At 38.0% G+C, this 22,939-nt stretch overlaps 1 protein-coding gene across 7 annotated transcripts in view; it reads left to right on the forward strand.

Annotated features, from left to right (window-relative positions):
* Positions 1 to 22,939, forward strand: part of BRD1 (bromodomain containing 1) — a 106,533-nt gene that overhangs the window by 8,864 nt on the left and 74,730 nt on the right. For 6 of the 7 annotated variants that reach the window (XM_048836233.2, XM_048836229.2, XM_048836232.2 and 3 more), the window contains one exon: positions 21,370 to 21,526. The exons of the other annotated variant lie outside the window; for it this stretch is intronic. In XM_048836233.2, coding sequence (XP_048692190.1) covers positions 21,370 to 21,526 — 157 coding nt within the window. The remainder of the gene's footprint in view (positions 1 to 21,369; positions 21,527 to 22,939) is intronic. 7 annotated transcript variants of the gene reach the window in all.

Genomic DNA, 22,939 nt, shown 5'->3' on the forward strand with positions numbered 1-22,939 from the left:
TGTTCCATACCCCTAACAGTCTTTGTTGCCCTTCTCTGTATTTTTTTCCATTCTAATTTTTTTTTTTTTTTTTGAGTTAGGGTGACCAGAACTGTATACAATATTCCTGGTATGGGTGTACCATGGATTTATATAGTGGCATTATGTTTTCTGGTTTACTATCTATCCTTTTCCAAATGGTTCCTAACATAGTTAGCTTTTTTGACTGCCACTGCACATTGCGGGAATGTTTTCAGAGAACTTTACAGAGTGACTCCCAAGATCTCTCTTTTGAGTGGCAACAGCTAATGTAGACCCCATCATTTTGTATGTATAGTTGGGATTATGTTTTCCAACGTGCAGTACTTTGCATTTATCTACATTTATCTTCACCTTCAACTTTCTTTCCCAGTCACTCAGTTTTGTGAGATTCCTTTGTATCTCTTCACAGTCTGCTTTCCAAATCATTTATGAATATGTTGAATGGCACTGGTCCCAGTACAGATTCTTGGGGTAACTCCACTCTTTTCCTCTCGCCAGTCTGAAAGCTGGCCATTTATTCCTACCCTTTGTTTTCTATCTTGAAACCAGTTCTGATCCATGAGAGGCCCTTCCGTCTTATACCATGCCTGCTTAGTTTTCTTAAGTGCCTTTGGGGAGGGACCTAGTCAAAAGCTTTCTGAAAGTCCAAGTACACTATATCCACTGGATAATCCTTATCCAAGTTTGTTGACACCCTGAAAGAATTATAATAGATTAGTGAAGCATGATTTCCCTTTACGAAATCTGTTGATTCTCCACAATGTATTGTGTTCATCTGTGTGTCTGACAATTCTGTTCTTTGTTACAATTTCAGTCAGTTGCCTGGTATTGAAGTTAGGCCTACGGGCCTGTAATTGCCAGAAGTGTCTCTGGAGCCTGTTTTAAAAATCGGTGTCACATTAGTTATCTACCAGTTATCTAGTACCAATGTTGATTTAAGTGCTGTGTTACATACCACAGGAAGCAGTTCTGCAATTTCATATTCGAGTTCCTTCAGAACTCTTGGGTGAATATCCTCTGGTTCTGGTCACAACTTATTATTTAATTTATGAATTTTTCCTCTATTGACATCTCAATCTGGGACAGTTTCTCAGATTTGTCACCTAAAAATAATGGCTAAGGTATCTACCTCGCGTTCTTTACAGGGAAGATAGATGCAAAGAATTCATTTAGCTTTTCTGCAGTAGCCTTGTCTTCCTGGAGTGCTCCTTTAACATCTGAATCTTCCCAAGGCCCCACTGATTATTTGGCAGGCTTCCTTCTTTTGATGTACTTTACATTTTTTGCTGTGTCTTGAAGTACAATTGTATAGTTAAAACTAAAACTGAATAGTTCTTTTAAAAATGTTTCCATTATTTAAAAAAAAAAAAACAAAAACATGGGTGGGATAAAATTTCTGTGATCCTAATCTTGCTCTTTTTCATTTTAAACTTTGTTATATTGTAAGTTCCTGCAGGAACTTAAACCTGTTTCTTGTACAGTTTTTTGTATATATGTATAAAATATATGTAAACACACTGAAAATTATATAGTGTACTGGTTTTAGTGCCTGCAGGAGTTTGTTATATGCAGAAGTGTAAATACAAACTAAAATGGACCAAAACTAGTATCAAAGCTATTTTCACCTGTTAAAATTGTGTGTGTGTGTGTTACCAATACTTTAAACAAGGACTGCTGGTGTACTGGCAGTCTAATTTAGAACTTGTGTGAGTTAATGAGAGACTGATAATTTCATAAAAGCTAACACTGTGAGAGATTTCCTTTGCGTGGGGGGAGGAGAGCAAAGTTGCAAGACTGTAACTTGGCTTCATTTATCTATTTTCAAATTTAGGAGGACTTAGAACAGCTTAATTAAATGAAGAGAGCACTGAAACTTATTTTTGTCGGATTCCATTCACTTACGTTAATTGAGTTTTAATACCTCTTGAATGTGGAGACATACTGATTATGATGTCAGAGACTTGGGACAGAAGGTTTGTCAGAGAGGCATACTGACTTCGGTTTTGCTGAACAATTGGGACTTTACCTAGTTGATACTCAAAAACACAACATATAGTAGGGGTCAGGAAATAAATATGACACATAATTTAGGGAAAGAGATTTTTTTCTGATGTGCCTCTCTCTTCATACTGATTTCATTTCCAGCATTGTTATAGCACCAGTATTCTCTTTTTAGGATTAAGCGAGACGAATGCTTTGTAAGATACTTTGTGGCAGGGACAATGTTTGTGTTCATAATGTTTACTACAACAGGGCCCTGATCCTGATTGGGCCTTTGAGCTCTACCTAATACTACAAATAAATTATACCATTTGATGTATAATGTACGTATAATGTATGGTTAGAGCTGGTCAAATTATTCTTTACAAATAATGGTTGTTGAGAATGTAGCCCCCTTCTGTTCCGATTTCTGTTAATATGTACGCTGAATAGCTTGGACGAACAGCTTTCAGTCTCTCTGGGTTGGTAGCAGACTTCAGTTAGATTGTACTCCGTTCATTATTCATGGTTTGTGATTGATTAAATGAAATTATTTCTGCTTCTTGATGAGATAATTAATATTTTAAAACAGGGTAATAGCAAGTAACAAATACTCTTGTTCACATGAAAAATAGGTATTCATACATTAAGTCTAGCTCCAAAAATGTTTGCAAGCAATTCTGTTTGCTTGAATGTTCACAGATAACAAGGGGAACAGGAATTAAACAGGTTGAATTAAATAGCAAGTTAGAATTTAAATGTTCAAACAGTGTTGAACCAGTTCTACCTTTTTTTCAGTTCTTCCTCTTTTTTTTTTTTTTAATTAATTCTCACTAAAATGAGGCCATCACATATGTGTCGAGGAGGGGGAGGGTAAGGAGCGGGGGGGGCATTATGGTCAGAATGACCCAATTTTAATATTTGATATCTTATGAAAAATCAGGGATAGAAATAAGTTCTCTACATTGTTGGGAAAACTGCTTCCATTCCCAGATTCCACAGATATTCCAGCATTTGTTTCCAGCCTTGCTCTGAAGCAGTTGGACATGTAATGTTCACTGATTTCTCAGACCAGAAATTATATTTTTGGCAGTGGGCCAGGGTTTAAAAGTGTAGTTAAAAAATAACAGTTTAAAAAAATGGTTTAAAGGCAAGTTCTTTAAAATAAATTGTTTGGCTTTGGAAATTGCCTCAGAGTCCAAAGTTGAAAGGTGTATATTTTCCTAAACTAATCTGTGAATCAAACAAAAAAGTTTGTTTTTGATTTGTTTGATTTTGCCTTTACTGAAGAGAAAATTGATTTTACTGTAGCCCAAAAACTTTGTGATCTAATCTCCTTTTTCTGAAGGATAAATACTATGAGAATTAATATGTGGGCAGTTTTTAAGTACAATTCCACAAAATGATAGTAAATGCTATGGTTAATGCTACTTGCAGTATTCATGGAAACTAACCCCTTTTCTAATACTATTTTTAAGCTGTATCTCTCTTGGGGATGAAACTTGCCATGCCCTTTCTACAGAGTGAGGAAAATTTAAGCCATTTAAGTTATAAAAGAAGGAAAGCATAAACTCAAATTTTAAAAATAATTAATTGGCTTGATATTTAGAGCTGTTGAACAGTGACGTAAAAGTTGATGGGGGAGCTACATGTGCTCAGCACCTCTGAAAATCAGGCCATTTAATGTATATATTTATTAAATCTCCTGCTGAGTAATACCTCAGAATTGGCTGAATAAAGAAACTGTCTATTTGACATGTAGCTAGACCTTCATTTGAGTGTTTCTTAATCAACCTTAGATGAAAAAAACATTAAAAGTAAAGTGAGTGGAAAAAGGTCTTCTGAACATGTTCAGCGAGCATCTCTGAAACTTTAGCAAAACTTAATGAGCCCCTGCTTCCATATGACATTCATTTAGGTATGAATGAGAACTGCACAGTCTCCTTAATCTGGAGTGCCTCAGTGAGAGAAGCTATACCTAAACAATATGTATGTGTGATATTGACATACACCCACAGTAAAATTATCCCCGAAAGCCCCTGCCATAACACTAATGAAAACGGTAGGTGTGAAATTTGCAGTCCCTGTGATTTCAGGATATCTGTGCAATTATTTTGTATTCCAGTTTTCTGTACATTAAGCTTGTCTAAGAAAAAAAATCCTAGGTAAAGCTTTCAGAATCGTTTAAGGGAGTTAAGGTCAGATTTTCATACAGGTTTTTGCAGCAGTTTAACTAGGTTGGTTTAAAAGCAGATTCAAGTTATACCAGTGCAGCTGTTCCATGTAGATAAGCCCATAGGCTCCTATGTCCTTTTGGCATTTTTCAAAAATGTTACCCGTTCTCTTTCCTGCTCAGGAAAAATACATCTCGCCCAGTGCAAATTAACATTACTGCCCTATTAAACTACTCTTTGAGAAAACTCTCCGGCAAAATGAGCCCACTTCTACTCCTGTTGATGTAAGTGGTAATGGGTAGGGACTCTCCCCCCTTCAGTCTTCTCTAACATTGTCACCCAGACTGCTCAGGCTGTATGTGTTCAATTATTCATTAAGTCACACTGAAAATATATATTAGTTAATTACTTACAACAGGACTCTGTTATTTCCTTTTGTTTTGTTTTTTTTAAATGTTGTAACTTTAATGTTGCATTAAGTTTTGCCTCTGTTTATTATAAGGGAGCATCCTCTAGATCTAGATTACGTAAAACTTTTGATTATAAAAGATTGATATCTTCTTTGAGAAGTTCTCACAACTGCATTGTTGCTTTTGACATTGAACAGGGGGATATCCCTTAGGCTACAGAAGTGCCTTGTCTTTCTTCCATGAAAGCTTTGGCTGAGATAGAAACTGAAAGTTATCACTTACCTTCTGTTGCTTGCGTTCCTCAGCAAAACTTTGGCAGTATACTAAAATAACTAAATATGATCTGAGGCAGTGCTGACAATGTTGCTGCACATGCTATAGTGGGAACACTTAAAAGATGCTAGAGCAACTGTAATGGGGATGTTGCCCCACTAGGACTCAGCATGTGGCCCCAGTTGACACCATCTGGGACAAGAGGGTGTTGTGGCGGGGAAGGAGGGGTGGGAGGCTGGGCTCCTCTCATCAACCCCGCAGATATAGCACATTGCCGGAGTGGTCCATCCTCCCTATGGAATAACAGCCTTCCGCTGGCAGCTAATGTTGGCTCTGTAGCTCACGTGGTAGCAGTCTGTGTTGTTGTGTCAAGGTTCATGGTTCAAACTCTACGTGATATCTAAGCTGTTACAGTTGTACATAATGGAATTTGTTTTTACCCTTTTCCTTTAAAACAATAATTCTAGGAAATTACACACAAAGACTGCAATGTAAAGCACTCAAAAGTTAGGAAATGGCAGATTTACAGTTGTTGGTGCAGCCTTCATTCTTCCCCTCGTGTATGCATTAATACAGTGTTTAATTTCATTTTCTCATCCTTTTATTTTCCCGGCATGATCCCTGCCTCATTCAGCGCACATGATAGATGGGCAAGGGGCTGAATTATGGCTGCCTGTGCAAACTAAATTTAGCATTTCCTAATTTTCTAGTTCTTGACTTTGCAACCTAAATAACATTCGTTTAGTGTTGTTTTTTTGTTTTTATACATATAGACATGATACAGACTTGATTTGTATGTTTGAGCCAAAAGAAGCATGTCAAGTTTGATCACTATGTAAAATGAGGCAGATTGCACAATTTATATTGTTTGGGGGAGGGAAAATCTTATGTGAGAACTAACTGAAGTTTGATACCAACTGTAAGGAGTATGGCTCAGGAATATTTTTACGTAATGTTAAGGAGATCAAAAATACTGTAGAAAGATTTAAAATTCTTCAGTACTTTGGAGATGCACTGTGACATGTAACCCACTAGGTTACCATAACGTTCATTCAAGAATTGTCCTTCACCCTTGAGTGAGGCAGATAAATTAAAAGACTTAACTTTTTCTGGCATCTTCAATTCCAGATTAGAACTGGGTAAAAGTTTTTGTCAGTTTCACCAGACATGATTGTTTCAGTTAAAGAAATAAAAAATAAAAAAACCAAACAAAATCAAATTTTTCATTTAGACATTTTTGAAAGAAAACTTTTTTTTTTTTTGGTTCGAAAAGACTTTTTGTTTGAAAATTCTTTAATTTTATTATAAACCCACAAATGTTTAAAAATGGTCAGTCTAAACATAATCTTTGATGTTGGTGAAATGAAACATTTTGTTTGACCCAAAACATTTTTTTTTTAATTGCTCATGAACAAAAAAATAAATCCATATTGTCCAGCTCCACTCCAGATACTGGAGAGTACGTATGTAGTCTTGGAAGCTGAGAAAATAACATCTGAAATGTAAGGTTGTTTTGGTGCCTGGAAGCTGAAGAGAATACGAACAATACTTTCAAATAACAACGTAATGGACAGGAATGATCTAGCTTTTTGTGTGTGTCAAATTGTGTTCAGGAGGTAGCCCACTTCTATCTTATGCTATTACCTTTAAAAGATATTTAATGTAATTATTTTTATGAAAAATTGGTCTGCAGGATGTAACCAATGGAGAAGGAACAGTAAAGCTCCTAAGACTCTTAAATAATTATATCTGATATCTTGGAGGATAAACTTTCTCTATATTACATAGATTTTTTTTTCTTCCACATTTATCTTTGTTTTGATGATGATGGCTTATTTCAACACAAAGTAGAAATTCAAATTTTGCCACCATATGCTTCAGTGCACAATATGCCTGTCACTCCATTTCACTTGAATAAATAATGGGGGCCACCATTCCTGAACAAGTATTTATATCCAAATAATGAAATGCTTGACTGAGTATATTGATGTGGTTAAAAAAAAAGCTTTGACCACAGTTGTGACTTGGGATGTCATAGAGCATGGATTAGAAAATATTTTAACAAAAGATGCTTGGAATATGAACTTGCTGAAGTATATAGTTGGTTAAAGAGGCTACATTTTAAAAGGGTCCCCTCAAAGTAATGTCTCTTACAGGCATACTCAACACGTAGAATAGTTTATTCAAACCTTGAGGTTTTCTTTTGGCATAATAGTGATAATATTATGCAGTGGCGATATCAGGGAAGTGGCAACATCAAAATGTTTATTTTTATTTTTATTATCACTCCTGGTGATGGTACCACAAAAAATCTGAAGATAAATATTTGAGTGTTTTAGTTGATAACTGTATAAATTTGAATCGGAGGATAAGTGGCTAATGTACAATATTGTTTTGTTTGAATTTATAAAAGAGTAAGAGGTGTGTATTTCACACTGTCTGCACCTCCTGACAATGACAAAATACATCCACATAATTAACATGGGGAGGAAAAAACAGCAGCCTCACAAAATGCCATAACTACCAAATAGCTGTAGAACACTTGTCATGTCTGGATGAAAAATAATTAATTGGATGATCAAATTACTGAAAGAAATTTAGAGGCTCCGAAGGAAGTAGGAAATTGGTCACTAAGGAAGACTGATTGTCCTATAAGTTTCATTAAGTTGATAACCTCTCTGGTAGATATGTAAGACTATTTGTTGAAGTCACTGTCCCCTTCACTGAATAAAAATTGAAGAAATTCTTTTACTTGAACCAGGAAAAGAGCTACTGAATTGTGACAGTCACACTTCTCATTGATAGTTTGGACAAACTTTGGCAAAGAAGCTTCAAACCTCTCTTTCCAAGCTGGCCAACCTGGGTGTGTAGATGGATTTTAAATTAAGTTTAATAAACACTATTGTATTTTAACAAGCAACCCTCCCGCTCCCTGTTTTTCCCATAACAGCTTTTCTGCTATTTGTAAAAAAGGTTTCTGATAAAGTTGTTGGGGGGTACTTAACGTGCTGTGTTGTTACTGAAAACCTCCTTACACATAACTCACATAAACCAATTAATAATTTGGGACATCTTAACCTTCTGTATAAAAATCTAATCAATTGGGAAGAAAGTCTGACTTCATCAGTTAATTATAAATTGTGCATAGAGACATGCCATAGGTATGTCCTTCCTTTTTCTTTTCCTGAGTTACTTTCTGTTTGTTTCATATGTACAGTGCAAGCCAACTTGAAATGGAGGCCAACTGGAGAATAGATGGTATTTCTATAACCTAAGTGGAGACAAATGTTAGTATTTTTGCAGGCAATCTCTAGTGCATCTTCCAAAGAGATTCAGTCCCTGATAATTGCATACATGGGTATAACTGATGTTCTTTGTTTTCAGTTAACATAGATAAGTCCAAAGTTCTTGCCCTGAACCAACAGGGTAACTAAAACAGAACTTCAGTTTTTTAAAGGCAAAAAATCTGAAATATTTTGAGATTCACTTATCTACCAATTGCATATATTAACTAAAATTTTTCGTGCTGACAGATAAAAAGGCAATGAGAAGTGGTTGGTTCTTCCTCTTCAATTATAGAAGAAATTTGATTTCAACATACATTGCCAAAAATACTGTTTACTGGTCATTTTATTTATTTCACAAGAAGGTTACAGAACTGCAAAAAGGAGGGAAAGACCACGGTTCAGTACTCTTCTAGAGAGAAAAGAGGCACGCAATTCTTCAAGGGAAAACAAACAAACAAAAATACCCTTGAGGTATAGAAGTAAGACTTCAAATTTTCTATAGAATCGGTTAAAGGGAAAGTTGCATAATCTAAATCAGTAGGAAATAAATTCATACACTAAGTTTGCAAAGTTCTAAATATTGTATGACTCCATGAATTATAATTAAGATAAGCCACATGAAGGCTTAGACAATAGAAAATGGGAAGGTAGGAAGAATTAACATATATGATGTTATATTTCTGCTTTTTATTTTTAAGCGTATAATTTTTGATCAGTATTTCATTCCTCATTGCTATGTGTAGTCCTTTGAGGTAAGTGCTGTGGTGATGGACACGGAAGAAAAACTCTTAAAATTTATTAGATATTTAAAGGGTAAATGCCTCTTAAAAATATTTTCAGTGCGATTTTTTTAAACAGCTACCCTACAAGATAGTATTTAAAGATACTAGAAACAAAGCAATTCCTGCTTGGGATTGTCAAAGGAACCTAAAGGAATTTGGTTCCCAAAAACCATTGGATTTCAAAAGGATTTGTATGCCTGACTCCTTTGAAGGTCACATCCTATATCACTATACAGGAGTAGTTATATTAATCTTGTAAAACTCATGAAACTAACCAGCCAAGACACCGAACCCCCCCCCCCCCAAAACAAAAACAAAACCCCCTGCTCACCTGTTACATTAATAAATGTTTATATTTTACTTGCCCCATCCAAAAAAAAAAAAAATTACTCAAATGGGTGACTGGACAGGTAGAGATTTTGTGAGAACTCTAGAAAATGGAGACCTGGTTTTACATTCCATAGTGTGAGTGAGAAGTGAAGGTAAAGGGCTTACATTGACTTTACTAAAAGCAAAGTGAGGTAATTGTCATTTAAGTACTAATATAAAATGTAAAATAAAAACTTTGTTTTATTGCTTTTTATCATAATGAGAGCATAGGGAAGGATGTGTGAGCTTCATGAAGAACCTTAATGGGAAGAAAAAAACAGGTACTAAAGGGCTCTCTAATCTTGTGGAGAAAGTTGTAACAAGAACCAATGGCTACAAATTAAAGCAAGACAAACTCAAAGTAGAAATAGAGCATAATTTTTAACAATGAGGATGATTAACCATTGGAACAAACTACCATCAGAATGGGTGGATTCTCCATCTCATAAAGTCTTCATATGAAGACTGGTGCCTTTCTGTAAAATATGATTTAATCATGATATGTTATGGCTTGTTATATATGAGATCCAATAGGATTATCTAATAATCCCTTCTGGCCTTAAAAAAAACTATGAATCCTCTAGGGCCTGAACCAATTCCCATTGAAGTCAATGGGACTTCAGTTGGTGCTGGATGAGGCCCCCATTTTTTTTCAAGGAAAACTGTGGATCTTTAGACCCAAATCCTGCAAAAAGTGATACATATATTTAACTTTATATTTTGACTGGTTTCAGAGTAGCAGCCATGTTAGTCTGTATTCGATGAAGTGAGCTGTAGCTCATGAAAGCTTATGCTCTAATAAATTTGTTAGTTTCTAAGGTGCCACAAGTACTCCTTTTCTTTTTATATTTTGAATATTTCCTGGTCAGAAATTTTCTTCAATGTCCTTTTCTTAAAAACAATCTGTGGGAAATCTGTGGGAAAATTTCACTTTTGCTGGAAAATATAAATGATGGCACCCTTGCCTGATTAGAAGGCTGTAGTCAGAGCAAACGTGAAATTGACAAGAGCCATCCAGGCAGGCAGCTGAGGAGCAGCTTCAGCTAGGCTGAGGGGAGATGGGGAGGCTGTGCTTCCCAAATCTTAGGCAGCTGGGGAGTGGGAAGAACTCAGCGTCCAGCTGAGTCTACTTTGAGGGTTCTTGTCAATTTAACTTTCTACCTATAAGGAGACAGTGAAATTGACCAGAGCCTTCCAGGTGAGTAGCTGGCCACCATAAAAATTGTTTTGGTTCTCACAAAACAGAATTTTTCAGAATTTGTCCTACAAAAAAACTGTTGAGGTGCTTACTATTCATCTTGAATTGGGACACAATTTTCTGTGGGGCAGAAATTCCATTTTCCAGCAAGCTCTACTTCAATTAACTTCATTGGGGCTACTGGAAGTGTATAAAGTTATGTGCATGTTTCGTTGTCGGATCAGAGCCGTATTTCTTTCTGTGAGTTGCTGTGTATTGTTAAGTGTAGTTTTAAAAGCACCAAGAATCTCCTGGGATTCTTTTTGAAGATCACCTTGTTTCCTTTTAAAATACTAAAGTAATTGATCTCAAACACTAGATAATCAGAAATTCAAATGTAATTAAACGTCCCCGTGATTTAATTTAACTTCCTATAGTTATATTCTTAACCTTTAATAGTGAAAATTATTGAAAATGTCATACTTTCATATCCTTTGTTTCCATTATGTAAGAAGCATATTAAAATAAAATTTCTTCCTCTCTCTCTAGAAATTTTTATTGTTTGGAAAATAAGGAAGTTGGACTAGAATGGACGCAAATTTGACTCCTTTTGTGTGTGTGTACACTAGCATCAGTGATGAGTCAGTAGAAAGTCAGCAATGTATTGTTTTAGTTAGTGACTATATTTCATTTAGGCATTTAGTTTTGCTTGTTTTTTGTGGATCTCTTAACATAACAGCAAGGGAGGGAATAACAAACAAGACTGTAAAGTCATAAAAATTGGCAGGAATGAAGGAAACTCAGGGATAGGAATAGTACCTGAAATTTTAGTTATAGTTCATATTTCAAAACTGATTAGATTTCCGGTTGTTAAGTGTCCTTTTCATTCATATAACTGGTTGTCTGGGCATTTGATCCTTTATGATATCTATATACAAGAATAGGAAGTGACTACCACATAAGTTCAGTTAATATAATTATACTGGAAAAATACACATTTGCATTTTTGTGGGAAGACTCTCATTTTAGGTGGTCTGCATTTTGAAAGCCTAGTAAATGTGTAATGTAGGCAAGTACGACAGAAACTTTCTTGCATAGTTGTAATAACTGAGTCCTTAATCCTGAACTGCCATACTCTTGCTATTTGGTATTAGTCTCTTAATTAGATACCGTCAGTAAGCTACCAATTAAAGTGAATTGTGTGGCATTATGTTAAAAAGATCCACATTAATTTGCACAGGTAGCATATTTCCTTTACCACTGCCTAATGTGAATTTTGATTTCCATATATTTCTTCCAGTCATCACTTAAGAGAGAAAGTTTGTTTTTATACCCGAAACTCCCATTATTTAGACACCCTCTTTACTTCTGGTGTCCCTACAAGAAACAGTCTCTGGTTATATTCGTTAACATTTATCAGAAGTTTTAAATATTTCCCTCCCACCCCGGGAGACTGCAGAAGACTCTTAACAGGTTATATTTGATTCTGTTAAATAAAACAATTCTGCTGAGCAACAAAGAAACTACTGTAATTGCTTGAATAATAGATCCGATGCATTAGCCTCCTTTTATAAAATGCGTGTGTGGATTTTTTTTTTCTTTTGGCGTATAAAAAGTTATAAAGATGGACCAGTCTTTCTGAGGAAGTGGAGGCTGTAATAGATCTTTCTCTTTCTTGCTTATTTGTGTCATATGCACTGTTATGCAAATATTTTCTGTTTGTTTTGTTTCTGCTTGAGAACTTCATAAGCTAGTGTTTATTCACTGTGGATTTAATTATGCAAATTGCCAAAATGGGCAAGTGCCATTGAAGCCAAATAGAAGTTTTGGGTGCACAGTATGTCACAGGTTTGGGCCCTACATATTTTAATATTTATCTGGTTCTTTTAGGTTAGTGGTTCTCAAACTGTGGAGCAGTTGCTGCAGTAGAAGAGAACTGGCTGGTCTTATAGTACTGGCTTTCCTTATTTCAAGCTGCTACATCACATCTAAAGGGCAACTAAAAACATGTTATGTTTTCATGTAACTAATTACTGTAGCTGCCATAGTGGTGGTATATAATTGAAACTGAGAGAGGAACTGGCCGACATAATAATGGGGGAGATGTTCTGTGAGATTGCTGTTGGGAGGCCAAGCAGTCCATGAAAACATATTTGAATAAAGAAATTATCCACATTAGAAAAAAACCTGGCCTTTTGCTACATCTACCTAAGCCACAGTCTTTCAAAGACTTTAAAACAATCAATCAAAATCCTTTTCTGGATGCAATTGTTTTCAAGCCAAAATTCACTTATAGCTTAACTTCCCAGTTTGGGCTCTGTCATGCAGATGCAATATATATGCAGCTCCCATTTGACAACCGTTAGGTAAATCCCCAACTGAAAAATTATGAGTAAGGACTTCAGTATATCCCAGTTCCACAGTTATAGTAATACTTGGGCTGCAAGCAGAACTGTAAGGCTGTGAAACAAGTATAACAGTTGTGAAAGTGTTTAAACATCTTTGTGGTTTTGGAGTGGAGCCCAGGAAAGGGGAAATCAGCAGGGGGCCTGCCAGGGGAAACTCAAGAAATTAAAAGGTAGCAGTCAGACAAAATAGCTTTAGAAAATAGCCAGTGTGAGGATGGTAGCACGTGCATTTGTGCTTTTGGTTTCTATCTAGAACAACAACTTGGAAGCTCAAAGTCTGGTCCTATTAGACAGGACCAATTATACATGGAGGGCCAATGGAACAGAGCTACTTTCCTTTTACAACTCTCTAAGAAGTAAACAATACAGAAAGGCTTTAGGAATACTGAATTTTGAAGTTTGTTTTTAATCTATAATATACACATTCAGTTTCTCAGGGATGGGATGCCCCATAGTAACGTTAACAAATTTGGCACCCTTGTCAGCAGTCTCAGAAGAGAGGTCAGCAATTGCACAAACGTGGAGACTGACCTGCCTTTCCTGCAGCGATTCTTCCAGATCAGAGCAAAAATTTACATTTATCCTGCACTTTTAATGCCTGCATGAGTACTCTTCCCATTAATCTCCTACCCCAACATTTCTGTGAATCCTGGTCTACACTTGAAACTGTCTTAGTATAGTAATGTTGGTTACAGCTATGATGTCTCTTCTCTTCCCCCTCCTCCCCAAACAACATTTTTATTAGGATTGTCGATTAATTGTAGTTAACTCGCGATTAACTCAAAAAAAAGTAACTGTGATTAAAAAAATTAATCATGGTTAATCACACTGTTAAACAATAGAATAGAAATATTTTTGGATGTTTAACAGTGTGATTAATTTTTTTAATCACTTGACAGCCCTAATTTCAAGTGCTTCTTGAATCATGGTCTGTATGCAGTTTATCATGTGGCTGTAATTTGTCACACTTATGCACTAGTGGCATCCACAGGATAAAACTAAATTTGTCTGGCAACTATATTCTGATATGCAGGTCAAGGACAATATCTTGGAAGGGTTCTAGCCATTATTCTATACTACCATTGGGGTTTTGGAGCCACTAGAGTTGAAGATAAGTCTTGGTTTGTTCCCACAAAGACAACTGTAGTACACACACATCTCAACTTATTACCTTGAACATGATCAAGATTATTCTGCCTAGGATAATGTGTATCTGCAGCTCCCACTAGCTACACCTCTACACCGATATAACACAACCTGCTAGAACACGAATTCGGATATAACGTGGTAAAGTAGCGCTCTGGAGGGTGGGGCGACGCGTTCTCGCAGATCAGCGTGTCTGGCTCTGACACGCTGCTCTGAGCAGCGTGTTAAGGGTGCCGGGCTGGGGCCGAGGGGTTGGATAAGGGGTAGAGGGTCTCGGGGGACAGTCCGGGGACAGGGAGCTGGGGGGGTTGAATGGTTCAGAGGTTCTGGGGGCGAGGTGGTCAGGGGACAGGGAGCAGGGGGCATTGGATAGGGCGTGGGAGTCCTGGGGGGCCTGTCACAGGTCGGGGGAGTGGATGGGGGGCAGGGCAGTCGGGACAGGGGGAATGGGGTAGGGTGGGGTCCTGGGGGTGATTAGGGATGCAGGGGGTCTCTGGAGGGGGCGGTCAGGGGACAAGGAACAGGGAGGCTTAGATAGGGGGTGGGGTCTTGGGAGGGGTTGTGAGGGGTGGGGGGGTGTCTGGAGGGGATAGTCAGGGGACAAAGAGCAGGTGGGGTTGGATGGGTCGGGGTTCTGAGGGGTCAGTCAGGCGGCAGGAAGTGGCTATTAATAACGGAAATGCTCGAGGCCAAAGCAAGTTCGATATAATGCTGTTTCACCTATAACGCGGTAAAATCTTTTGGCTCCCGAGGACCACATTATATCGGGGTAGAGGTGTATTATAACTGTTCCAAGTATCCGGCACTTCTGGAAATTTGGGCCTTAGTCTCTTCACGAAGTGTTGTACATCAATATTTTGTGGATGCAGCTATTCCTGAATGTACAAAAGACTTTCATAAACCTGCTATCCTAAAAGGAGGGCCTGATTCAAATGGACAGTTGGTCCACTATGTTTTCTGTGAACAAGTAGAGAAGATTTGGATCACAATTCCCATGGTGGAAGTCCTGAGAGTTCCGGATTGAGAAGAGTTCCACAAGGCATTCCAAATGGCCACATAGCTAATCAGGTTCTCCCTCTCTCTCTCTTTTTTTTTTCTTTCCTCTCCTTCCTGTCAGAGACAGGCTATGCTTTGCTGGTAGTGGAAACAAGAACTGAGGGTTCATGGTCCATATCTGTTCTGAGCAGGAACATGTTGGAAATAAATGATTGAAACATCTGAATGGTCTATGATTTGTTTGCATAAGCCATTGAGAATATCCTGCGCTGGCAAATTACTCCTTTTTATTCACTGTGAAGGGAAGCTAGTGTACACTGCTTTCTGTTACCTTTGATAGCAAATGTCCTGGCTAAGATTGGGGGACACAAATGCTCCAAGAATCCAGTAGTCCCCCGTTGGATTAACAAATACAATTCTTAAACCTGATAAGGATTTTGTGGTTTAGTCTCACCACATCTGATCACACAAGAATCTCAAGCTGTGGTTACTTGGGTATCTTCAAGTTGGTGTAGTTTTGACCCAGATTTTTGACTCAGTTGAATAGGTTTTTCTGTCTCCATGAGAACCATGTCAAAGCAGTTATTTGACTGTATCTTTTACTGTGTTGCTTATCAGCTTAGTATGGTCTTAAAGCCTATCCCATATCAGAAAAGTCTGTTGTGGCAGCCAGCCTCTGATTTTCCCTCAGGGTAGTCAGTCCTTTTCCTTCCCCATGGGCCACACTTCCCCCTCTATCCAGGAGATTTGCAAAGCAGCCGGATTTCTACATGCTTGCTTAGCAGTATTGCTTTTATTTAAAGTAACAGTTTCAAGTGCATCTAAGTTACGTATAATTAGTCATTAAATGTCACTGGGACTTAGGACCCTAAATTGCTTTAGCACTTTTGAAAATTTTACCCTTAGCTTCCAGATAATCTGGCTTGTCTGTCGGAGATACAGGACCTCTTTTTAGGCCCAAGCTTTTGTAACTTTAGCTTTTAGTTTTGGAATTTCCCTTTTTTCTTTTTTTTCTTTTTAAGAACTGTCTCATTCTTTATATTAACAAAAAAACAAAATATATGCCGGTATCTTATACCTCTACTAAAAAAAGTAATTTTTGATAGTCATGTACAAAATCAAACAAACACCTTTTCTGCAGTTGCTACTGCTTGTTGCAATATTGTGTTTTATTCAAACATCCTTAGAGTGTTTTACTCTAGATGGATGTACGTTTGTTATAATATCTTACCAAAGAGAAAGTTAAAATGTTTCCATTCACTCTTACACTCCTTCCCCCAGAGATGAGGTTTCTGTAACCCTTTATTATTTTACCTCCCACTCAGAAGGGAACTGTGGTTAGAGCCTTGTAAAGCTTTTGCGTTCCGTTGCAGGGACTGAAATAAAACAGCACTTGTTTGCATGAATAGCTTTAGAATTTTGTGCGTTCCCATCTCATTTGCATGTAATAGTAGGCCTAAAAAGTTGGGGATCTATTTTGATTATCTTCAGAAAACAGTGGTTACAGATAAATTAATAATCTTCAGCACGTCAAAAGTGGTCTAGACTTGGATAGAGGTCTGACACTGAGAAATTAAATCACTTGCTAAACTGGTTACCACTGGCAGTGGGTGAAACTACTTCTTCTTTTAGTAGGGTCACTATGTGCGCTCCACTTTGGGTACATATGACCCTCTCAAGCCCTTGATTGGAGATTTTTCTATTAGCAGTGTCTGTTTGACCCACACATGTGCTCTACCCAACCTTCTGCTGCAGTCCAAGACCTCCGGCTTCACTACACCAGGAAACTAGGGGTCACACAGTCTTCTCCAGCAAACCCCCAACACAAGGAGACCTTTGAGGAACAGGAAGCTAGGGCGGAAAAGAGTCTACTCCTTCCGATTTTGTCTTCATTGCCGGACGAGACAGTCACACTTCTGCCACCTTTGATGGCCGATGATTTCCGTCAGTTACAGGACCTTGCAAAGAGGGTTACAGACACCATTCAGATACCACTGGAGGAGGTTAAAGACTCACATCACAAGCTCCTGGACATTTTGCAGTCAGTGACACCTACCCAGATTGTGTTGCTTATTAATGAAGTGCTCCTGGATCCAGCAAAGACTGTTTGGCAAACTCCTGCCACCAACTTGTAAACTGGCATATAAGAAATATTATGTCGTCCCATGGGGACTCCGAATTTTTGTTTTCCCACACCCAAACTAATTCCCTGGTGGTGGATGCTGCAGACAGGCACGGTAGACATTATTACTCTAGGTCTGCTCCTTATGCCAAGGACCAGAAAAGGTAAAACCTTCATGATGGGAGGCCTCCTCATCCAGGCCCTTCAGATTTCAGATCGCAAACTATCAGGCAACAATGGCCAAGTATGACTACATGAATTACAACAAATTTGTATCCTTTATTGTACATCTTCGACAGGAGCATAGAAAACAATTCCAGGTCCTCATTAAGTAGAATTTTTAGCCAAAATCTCTGTCCAAGTGTCCTTGGGTGCCATGGACCCCAAGAAATGAAATGTAGAACTGGAGGGGGCCTTGATAGGTCATCTAATCCCATCTCCTGCATTGAGGTAGGACTGAGTATTATCTATTCTAGACCGTCCCTGACAGGTTTTTTGGCTAACCTGTTTTTAAAAACCGCTAATGACAGAGATGCCACAACCTCCCTAGATAATTTGTTGCAATGCTTAGCTACTCTTACAGTTAGGAAGCTTTCCTGATGTCTAACCTAAATCCCCCTTTCTGAAATGTAAGGCCTTTACTACTTCTCTTGTCCTTGGTAGTTAAGGAGAACAATTTATCATCCTCATCTTTATAACAACCATTTACATATTGAAGTCCCCACTCAGTCTTCTCCAGACTGAACAAACCAGTTTTTTTGAATCTTTCCTCATAAGTCATGTTTTCCAATAATTTTTGTTCTCCTTTGGACTTTCTTCAGTTTGTCTATATCTTTCCAGAAGTGTGATATCCAGAACTGGACACAGTACTCAAGTTGAGGCCTTATCAGTGCTGAGTAGAGTGGAAGAATTACTACTTGTCTTGCACTCATGTGCAGGGTGTCGTGGCTACAGTTGTCGAGATTCCTGAGAGAGTCTCAGAATGTGATTGAGGATCTCTCATTTGATGATCAGAAGCTTTGCTTGGGAACTATGGATGGGTCCATGCAAAAACTGAAGGACTCCAGGGCTACGTTGAGGTCTCTGGATATATACACCCCTACAAACGAGGAGATTTAGCAGGTCTCAGACTGCCCAGAGATTGCACTCAAGTCAGTACTTTTGTTTTCACAGAGCCACTGAACCTGCTAGAAAAAGACAGATTCCAGAGAAAAAGAACTTCCTACCCTCCTTCACTAGTACCCAGTCATTATCAAAACAATAATTTTGACAGATTGGTTGAGGGCTCGACTTCTTCCTCACCTCAAGTTTGCAAGCTGCAACCATTTGTCTCCTTCACCACTTCAGGAGACTACCCTTCCCATTTCCAATAGGCCTGGCAGCATAATACAACAGGTCATGGATGTTATAACATTGGGCTACACCATCCATTTCACATCCCTCCACATCCATCCCCCTTCTCCATCCTTCTTCAGGGACCCTTCTCACCAGACTGTATTAAGTCAAGAGGTACACTCCCTCCTTTGTTTAGGAGCAATAGAACCAGTCCCATCCCCTCAGGGGAAAGGGTTTTACTCCCTTTTATCATGCCAAAGAAGGCTGGAGAGTGGAGACCTATCTTAGATCTAAGATGACTGAACAAATTTGTAAAGTCTGAAAAGTTCCAGATGGTGGTTCTGGCACACATCAGATACCTGTGCTTCACCATGGGCTGGGATCATTTTCATTACTGAGTACTCACGATCTGGTATAGTGTGCTATTATCCTTTGGGGAGGCAAAACACGAGCTTCATTGTAGCAAGCAGTAACACACCAGAGGTCCATCTCAGCAGTCCCTTGAAGAGATTGTGGACCCCTTTGATCTTCCTAAGTTGGCGACAAAGAGACTAGGTGGTTTCAAAATTGTTTGGTCCTGTCCAGATCTCTTTCCAGCCCCAAGGGTGTTCACGAAGGGTTTAGCAGGATTGGCTGCTTATCTTTGTAAGAAGCAATTTTAGTTTTCCCATATCTCGACAACTGGTTACATAAGGGCCAATTTTATGAAGCCATACTAACTTACACCCAGGTCTCTCCCTCTTCCAGGAGTTGGGTCTCCAACTAAACGTAAAGAAGTCCAAGTTAGTCCCGGTACAGAGAATACAATTCCTTGGGACATATTTGGATTTTTTGGCAGCCAGGGACTTCCTTCTCACAGACAGATTAACAACTTTGAATCTGGTTTGGACAATTCAGGGAAGCCCTAGTACTATAGTAAGGAATGGCTTACAGCTCCTGGGTCATGTGGCAGCTTGCACCTTCATGACCAAGCATGCAGGATTACACCTTGGCTACTTTCAAGGCTGGTTCATGAAGTCCTATTCCTCAACCAGAGTTAAGTTGGATAAACAGGTCACAGTTCCCTGCCAGGTGGGGAACTCCCTGGATTGGTGGAAAGATCAGCACAAAGTCTGTGCAGGTGTCTTTTTCATCTGCCCAGTTCCAACAATAATTGTGACAATGGACACATCACTGTTAGGTTGGGAGCATTCTATTCGATTCATCTACCTGTATTTTTTCCCTAAACCACATAAATCTCGCAGGGGACTTTTCTTCATATGTTAGATGTACCATGGGCATCGGCCTTTTATCTGGATAGGACCAAACAATTTTGGAAATCACCTAGACTCTGTCTCCAATGCAGAAAGTTCAGAGAGGTCCACAATCTCTTCAGAGGACTGTTGAGATGGATCTGTGGGTGTATTACTGCTTTCTACAATGCAGCTGGTGTTTTGCCTCTGCAAATGATTATAGGACGCTACCAGATCACAAGCAACTTTCACGGTGCTACTCAGAAACATTTCAGTGTCTGAGATATGCAGCGCTGCTACATGGGCTTCAGTACATACATTTTCTAAATTGTGCGTTGGTCCATCAGAGCTGGTGCGGAACTTGGTTCTGTTGTATGATCTTCAGTCCTGGTCTTGATTCTGATTCCATGTGAGGATGCTGTTGGGGAGTCACCTGAAGTGGAGCACCCACAGGGACGCTACTCATAGAAGAAGAAAAGGTTTCTCACCTTGTGCAGTAACTGTGGTTCTTTGAGGTGTGTGTCCCTGTCAGTGCTCCACTACTCACCCTCCTTCCCCTCTGCTTTGGACTGTTCTTGCTGGATGTTTGACTAGAGAAGGAACTGAGGGCGGTTCGCCCACACAGCCCTAGATACTCTTGTGGCACAGGGTTGTCTAGAGCGCATGTGCAGGCCAAACAGACACTGCTAATGGAACATCTCTGATCAAGGGCTCGAGAGGCACATGCGTACCTGAAGTGGAGCAGAAGGTGAGTAACCTGTTTTTACATTTATAAACTTTTTTGTAAATACATGACATGGATTATCCACTAAGAAATGAATAACTTTTTTAGTTTAAGACTACTGAACTGAACGAAATAGATCATGTTCTCTTTTAAGAATCTTTTAAAATATTTTTTTTTTTACCTTTAGAAAGTGTCCCATAATTGCTATTTGATGACCCGGTCTTGCAGCTCCTGTTTACATACGTTCCATTGAGGCTGTGTGTGCACAACTATGGCATCAGTGTTCTGATGTTTTAATTTTCATATTGCTTTTTTCTTCGGAAAAGTCTCTCTTCTAGGCACTTAAGAAAAAACAAATCTAGAGGAGGGTTTTTTTGACATATTTTAATATCTAAGGTACATTTTAAATGTTTAGAAAAAGCTAAAAATACATCTTCTTTTTAAAAAAATAAGCTAAACATAAAATAGTAAGTAATGAACGCACAAAACATTCATCCAAAAATTTGTATAGGGCTTTATGGCCCTGAAAATTAATTACAGGGGTTTAGGATTAAGTGTCAACATTTTAAAAAAAAAAATTCTACTGCTGAGATTTTACTGTCAAATCTAATCTGAGAGCATTTTTTATGCCTGGGTTAGTAACTCATGAAAATTTACACATCTTCATATATTAGTATCATAATTTGTAATTTGATAGAAACTAAAATGTTGAGTAGTTGCTGTTAAAGGTTTTATTTATTTTAGCAATCAGATAAAATTGCACCAAGAGCAATATAGTCCAAAGAGATTTTATAATAAATGTTAGTGCAATATTGTTGTAGTACACAAAATATCTTGATAGAAATGAAAATTTTGATATTTAATTTCCATAACCAAAAACATGTTTGATGCTTTGCTGCAAAAATTAAACTTTCAGTTTTTCCACGTTTTTAGATTAAATAAAATTATGAATCAGGTGGCCATTCAACGGAAGAAGCAGTTTGTTGAAAGAGTACACAGTTACTGGTTACTTAAAAGACTGTCTAGGAATGGTGTTCCTCTGTTGAGAAGGCTGCAGTCCAGTTTACAGTCACAAAGAAACATACAACAGGTACGTAGCACACTTTTTACTCAAAACACAGATTTCAAGTCTTTTAATTTAATTTCATTTTGTAAAGAAAACACAAGAAAAATTTCTAGGAAACTAGCTTTGAATAAAATTTGATTTTCCTTTAAATTATCATCTGATGGATAATGTCCTCTGAATTCTAATTTAAGATCATTTAGTCTTGACAAATATTTTTTAGGCCTCATTAGATTACAAAAATATTTTTTTGTATTTATCTTGGGTATGTTGTAGCAGGGAAATACTGTTCGCCAAATTCTTCGTACATCATCTATAATAATATTCAGGTTATTGTATCCCACTCATTATCAGGGTCTGAGTGTTTTACACCTATGGTACGCTAATAAAGACCCAAAAATGCATTTTTTATTTTAAGATCCATTGGAAACACATGAAGCAAATTCAGTGGTTGCCAAATGGAAAAGAAAATAAGGAAAGCTTTTGGAGGTATATTTTACAAATGGGGGAAGGCAGGGTTATCTAGTGATTAGAGCAGTGGATTGGCATTCAGGAGACAATTCAGATTCATTCTCCAGCTCTGCTACTGCACTGCTGGGTGGCCTTGGCCAAGTCACTTCCCCTCATTGTACCTCAGTTCCTGATTTGTAATTGGGGATAATGATACTGATGTTCTCTGTAAAGTGATTTGAGATGTACGGGGATGAAAAATGCTATGTAAAATCAAGATGATATAAACATGACCTGAAACTTTTTTTAAATCCCAAAGGCTTTCTCCTGCTCCTGGTGTTTGGTGGCAGCAGAATTAAGCCATAAACAGTCCAGGGTGAAATTCCCCCCAAAGCAGAGAACCCAGCAGAGATCTATGTACCATTTCAATACTCCTAAAACCATTTTATGATGCCTTAAGTGGGACTAAAATTATACAAAGGCCTTGTACTGGCTTTTTGCACGTTGCACCCTAGCAAAATCACATTTAGGTTGACTTAAAATTATAAATATATTTAGAAAATGAAGTACATGAAAAACAAAAGAAAAAATTATTATCCTTTGCCATCCAATTTCAGGGTCTTAATCAGGAGTAGGAAGCAACTTGTACTTTGTTTCAGGGGTTTGTGAGGTCGTCATCTCCTGTGCAAATAACACATAACCCTGACCTTGGGTCTTGACGTGCTTAAAAATATGTCTAATTTTAAGTCCTTAGTAGATTCTATAAATGAGTTAACGCCCCAATCCTGCAATCTGAATCATGAGGGCAGAGCCTTCCCCCACTCTGATTCAGGATGGTTCACGCAGTGCAGATTTCAGCCTGCATGGATAAAAATGCAGGAGTTTTTTGGTCTTTTTTAAAAAGAGCTGAGAATATATGTGACTGTTTCTTTCAGTTTGTGCTCTTACTTAAAAGTGAGCCCCATAATTAGTTATAAAGTAGTCTTTACT

The sequence above is a fragment of the Caretta caretta genome, chromosome 1 (genome assembly GCF_965140235.1).
Source record: "Caretta caretta isolate rCarCar2 chromosome 1, rCarCar1.hap1, whole genome shotgun sequence".
Classification (NCBI taxonomy): Eukaryota; Metazoa; Chordata; order Testudines; family Cheloniidae; genus Caretta; species Caretta caretta.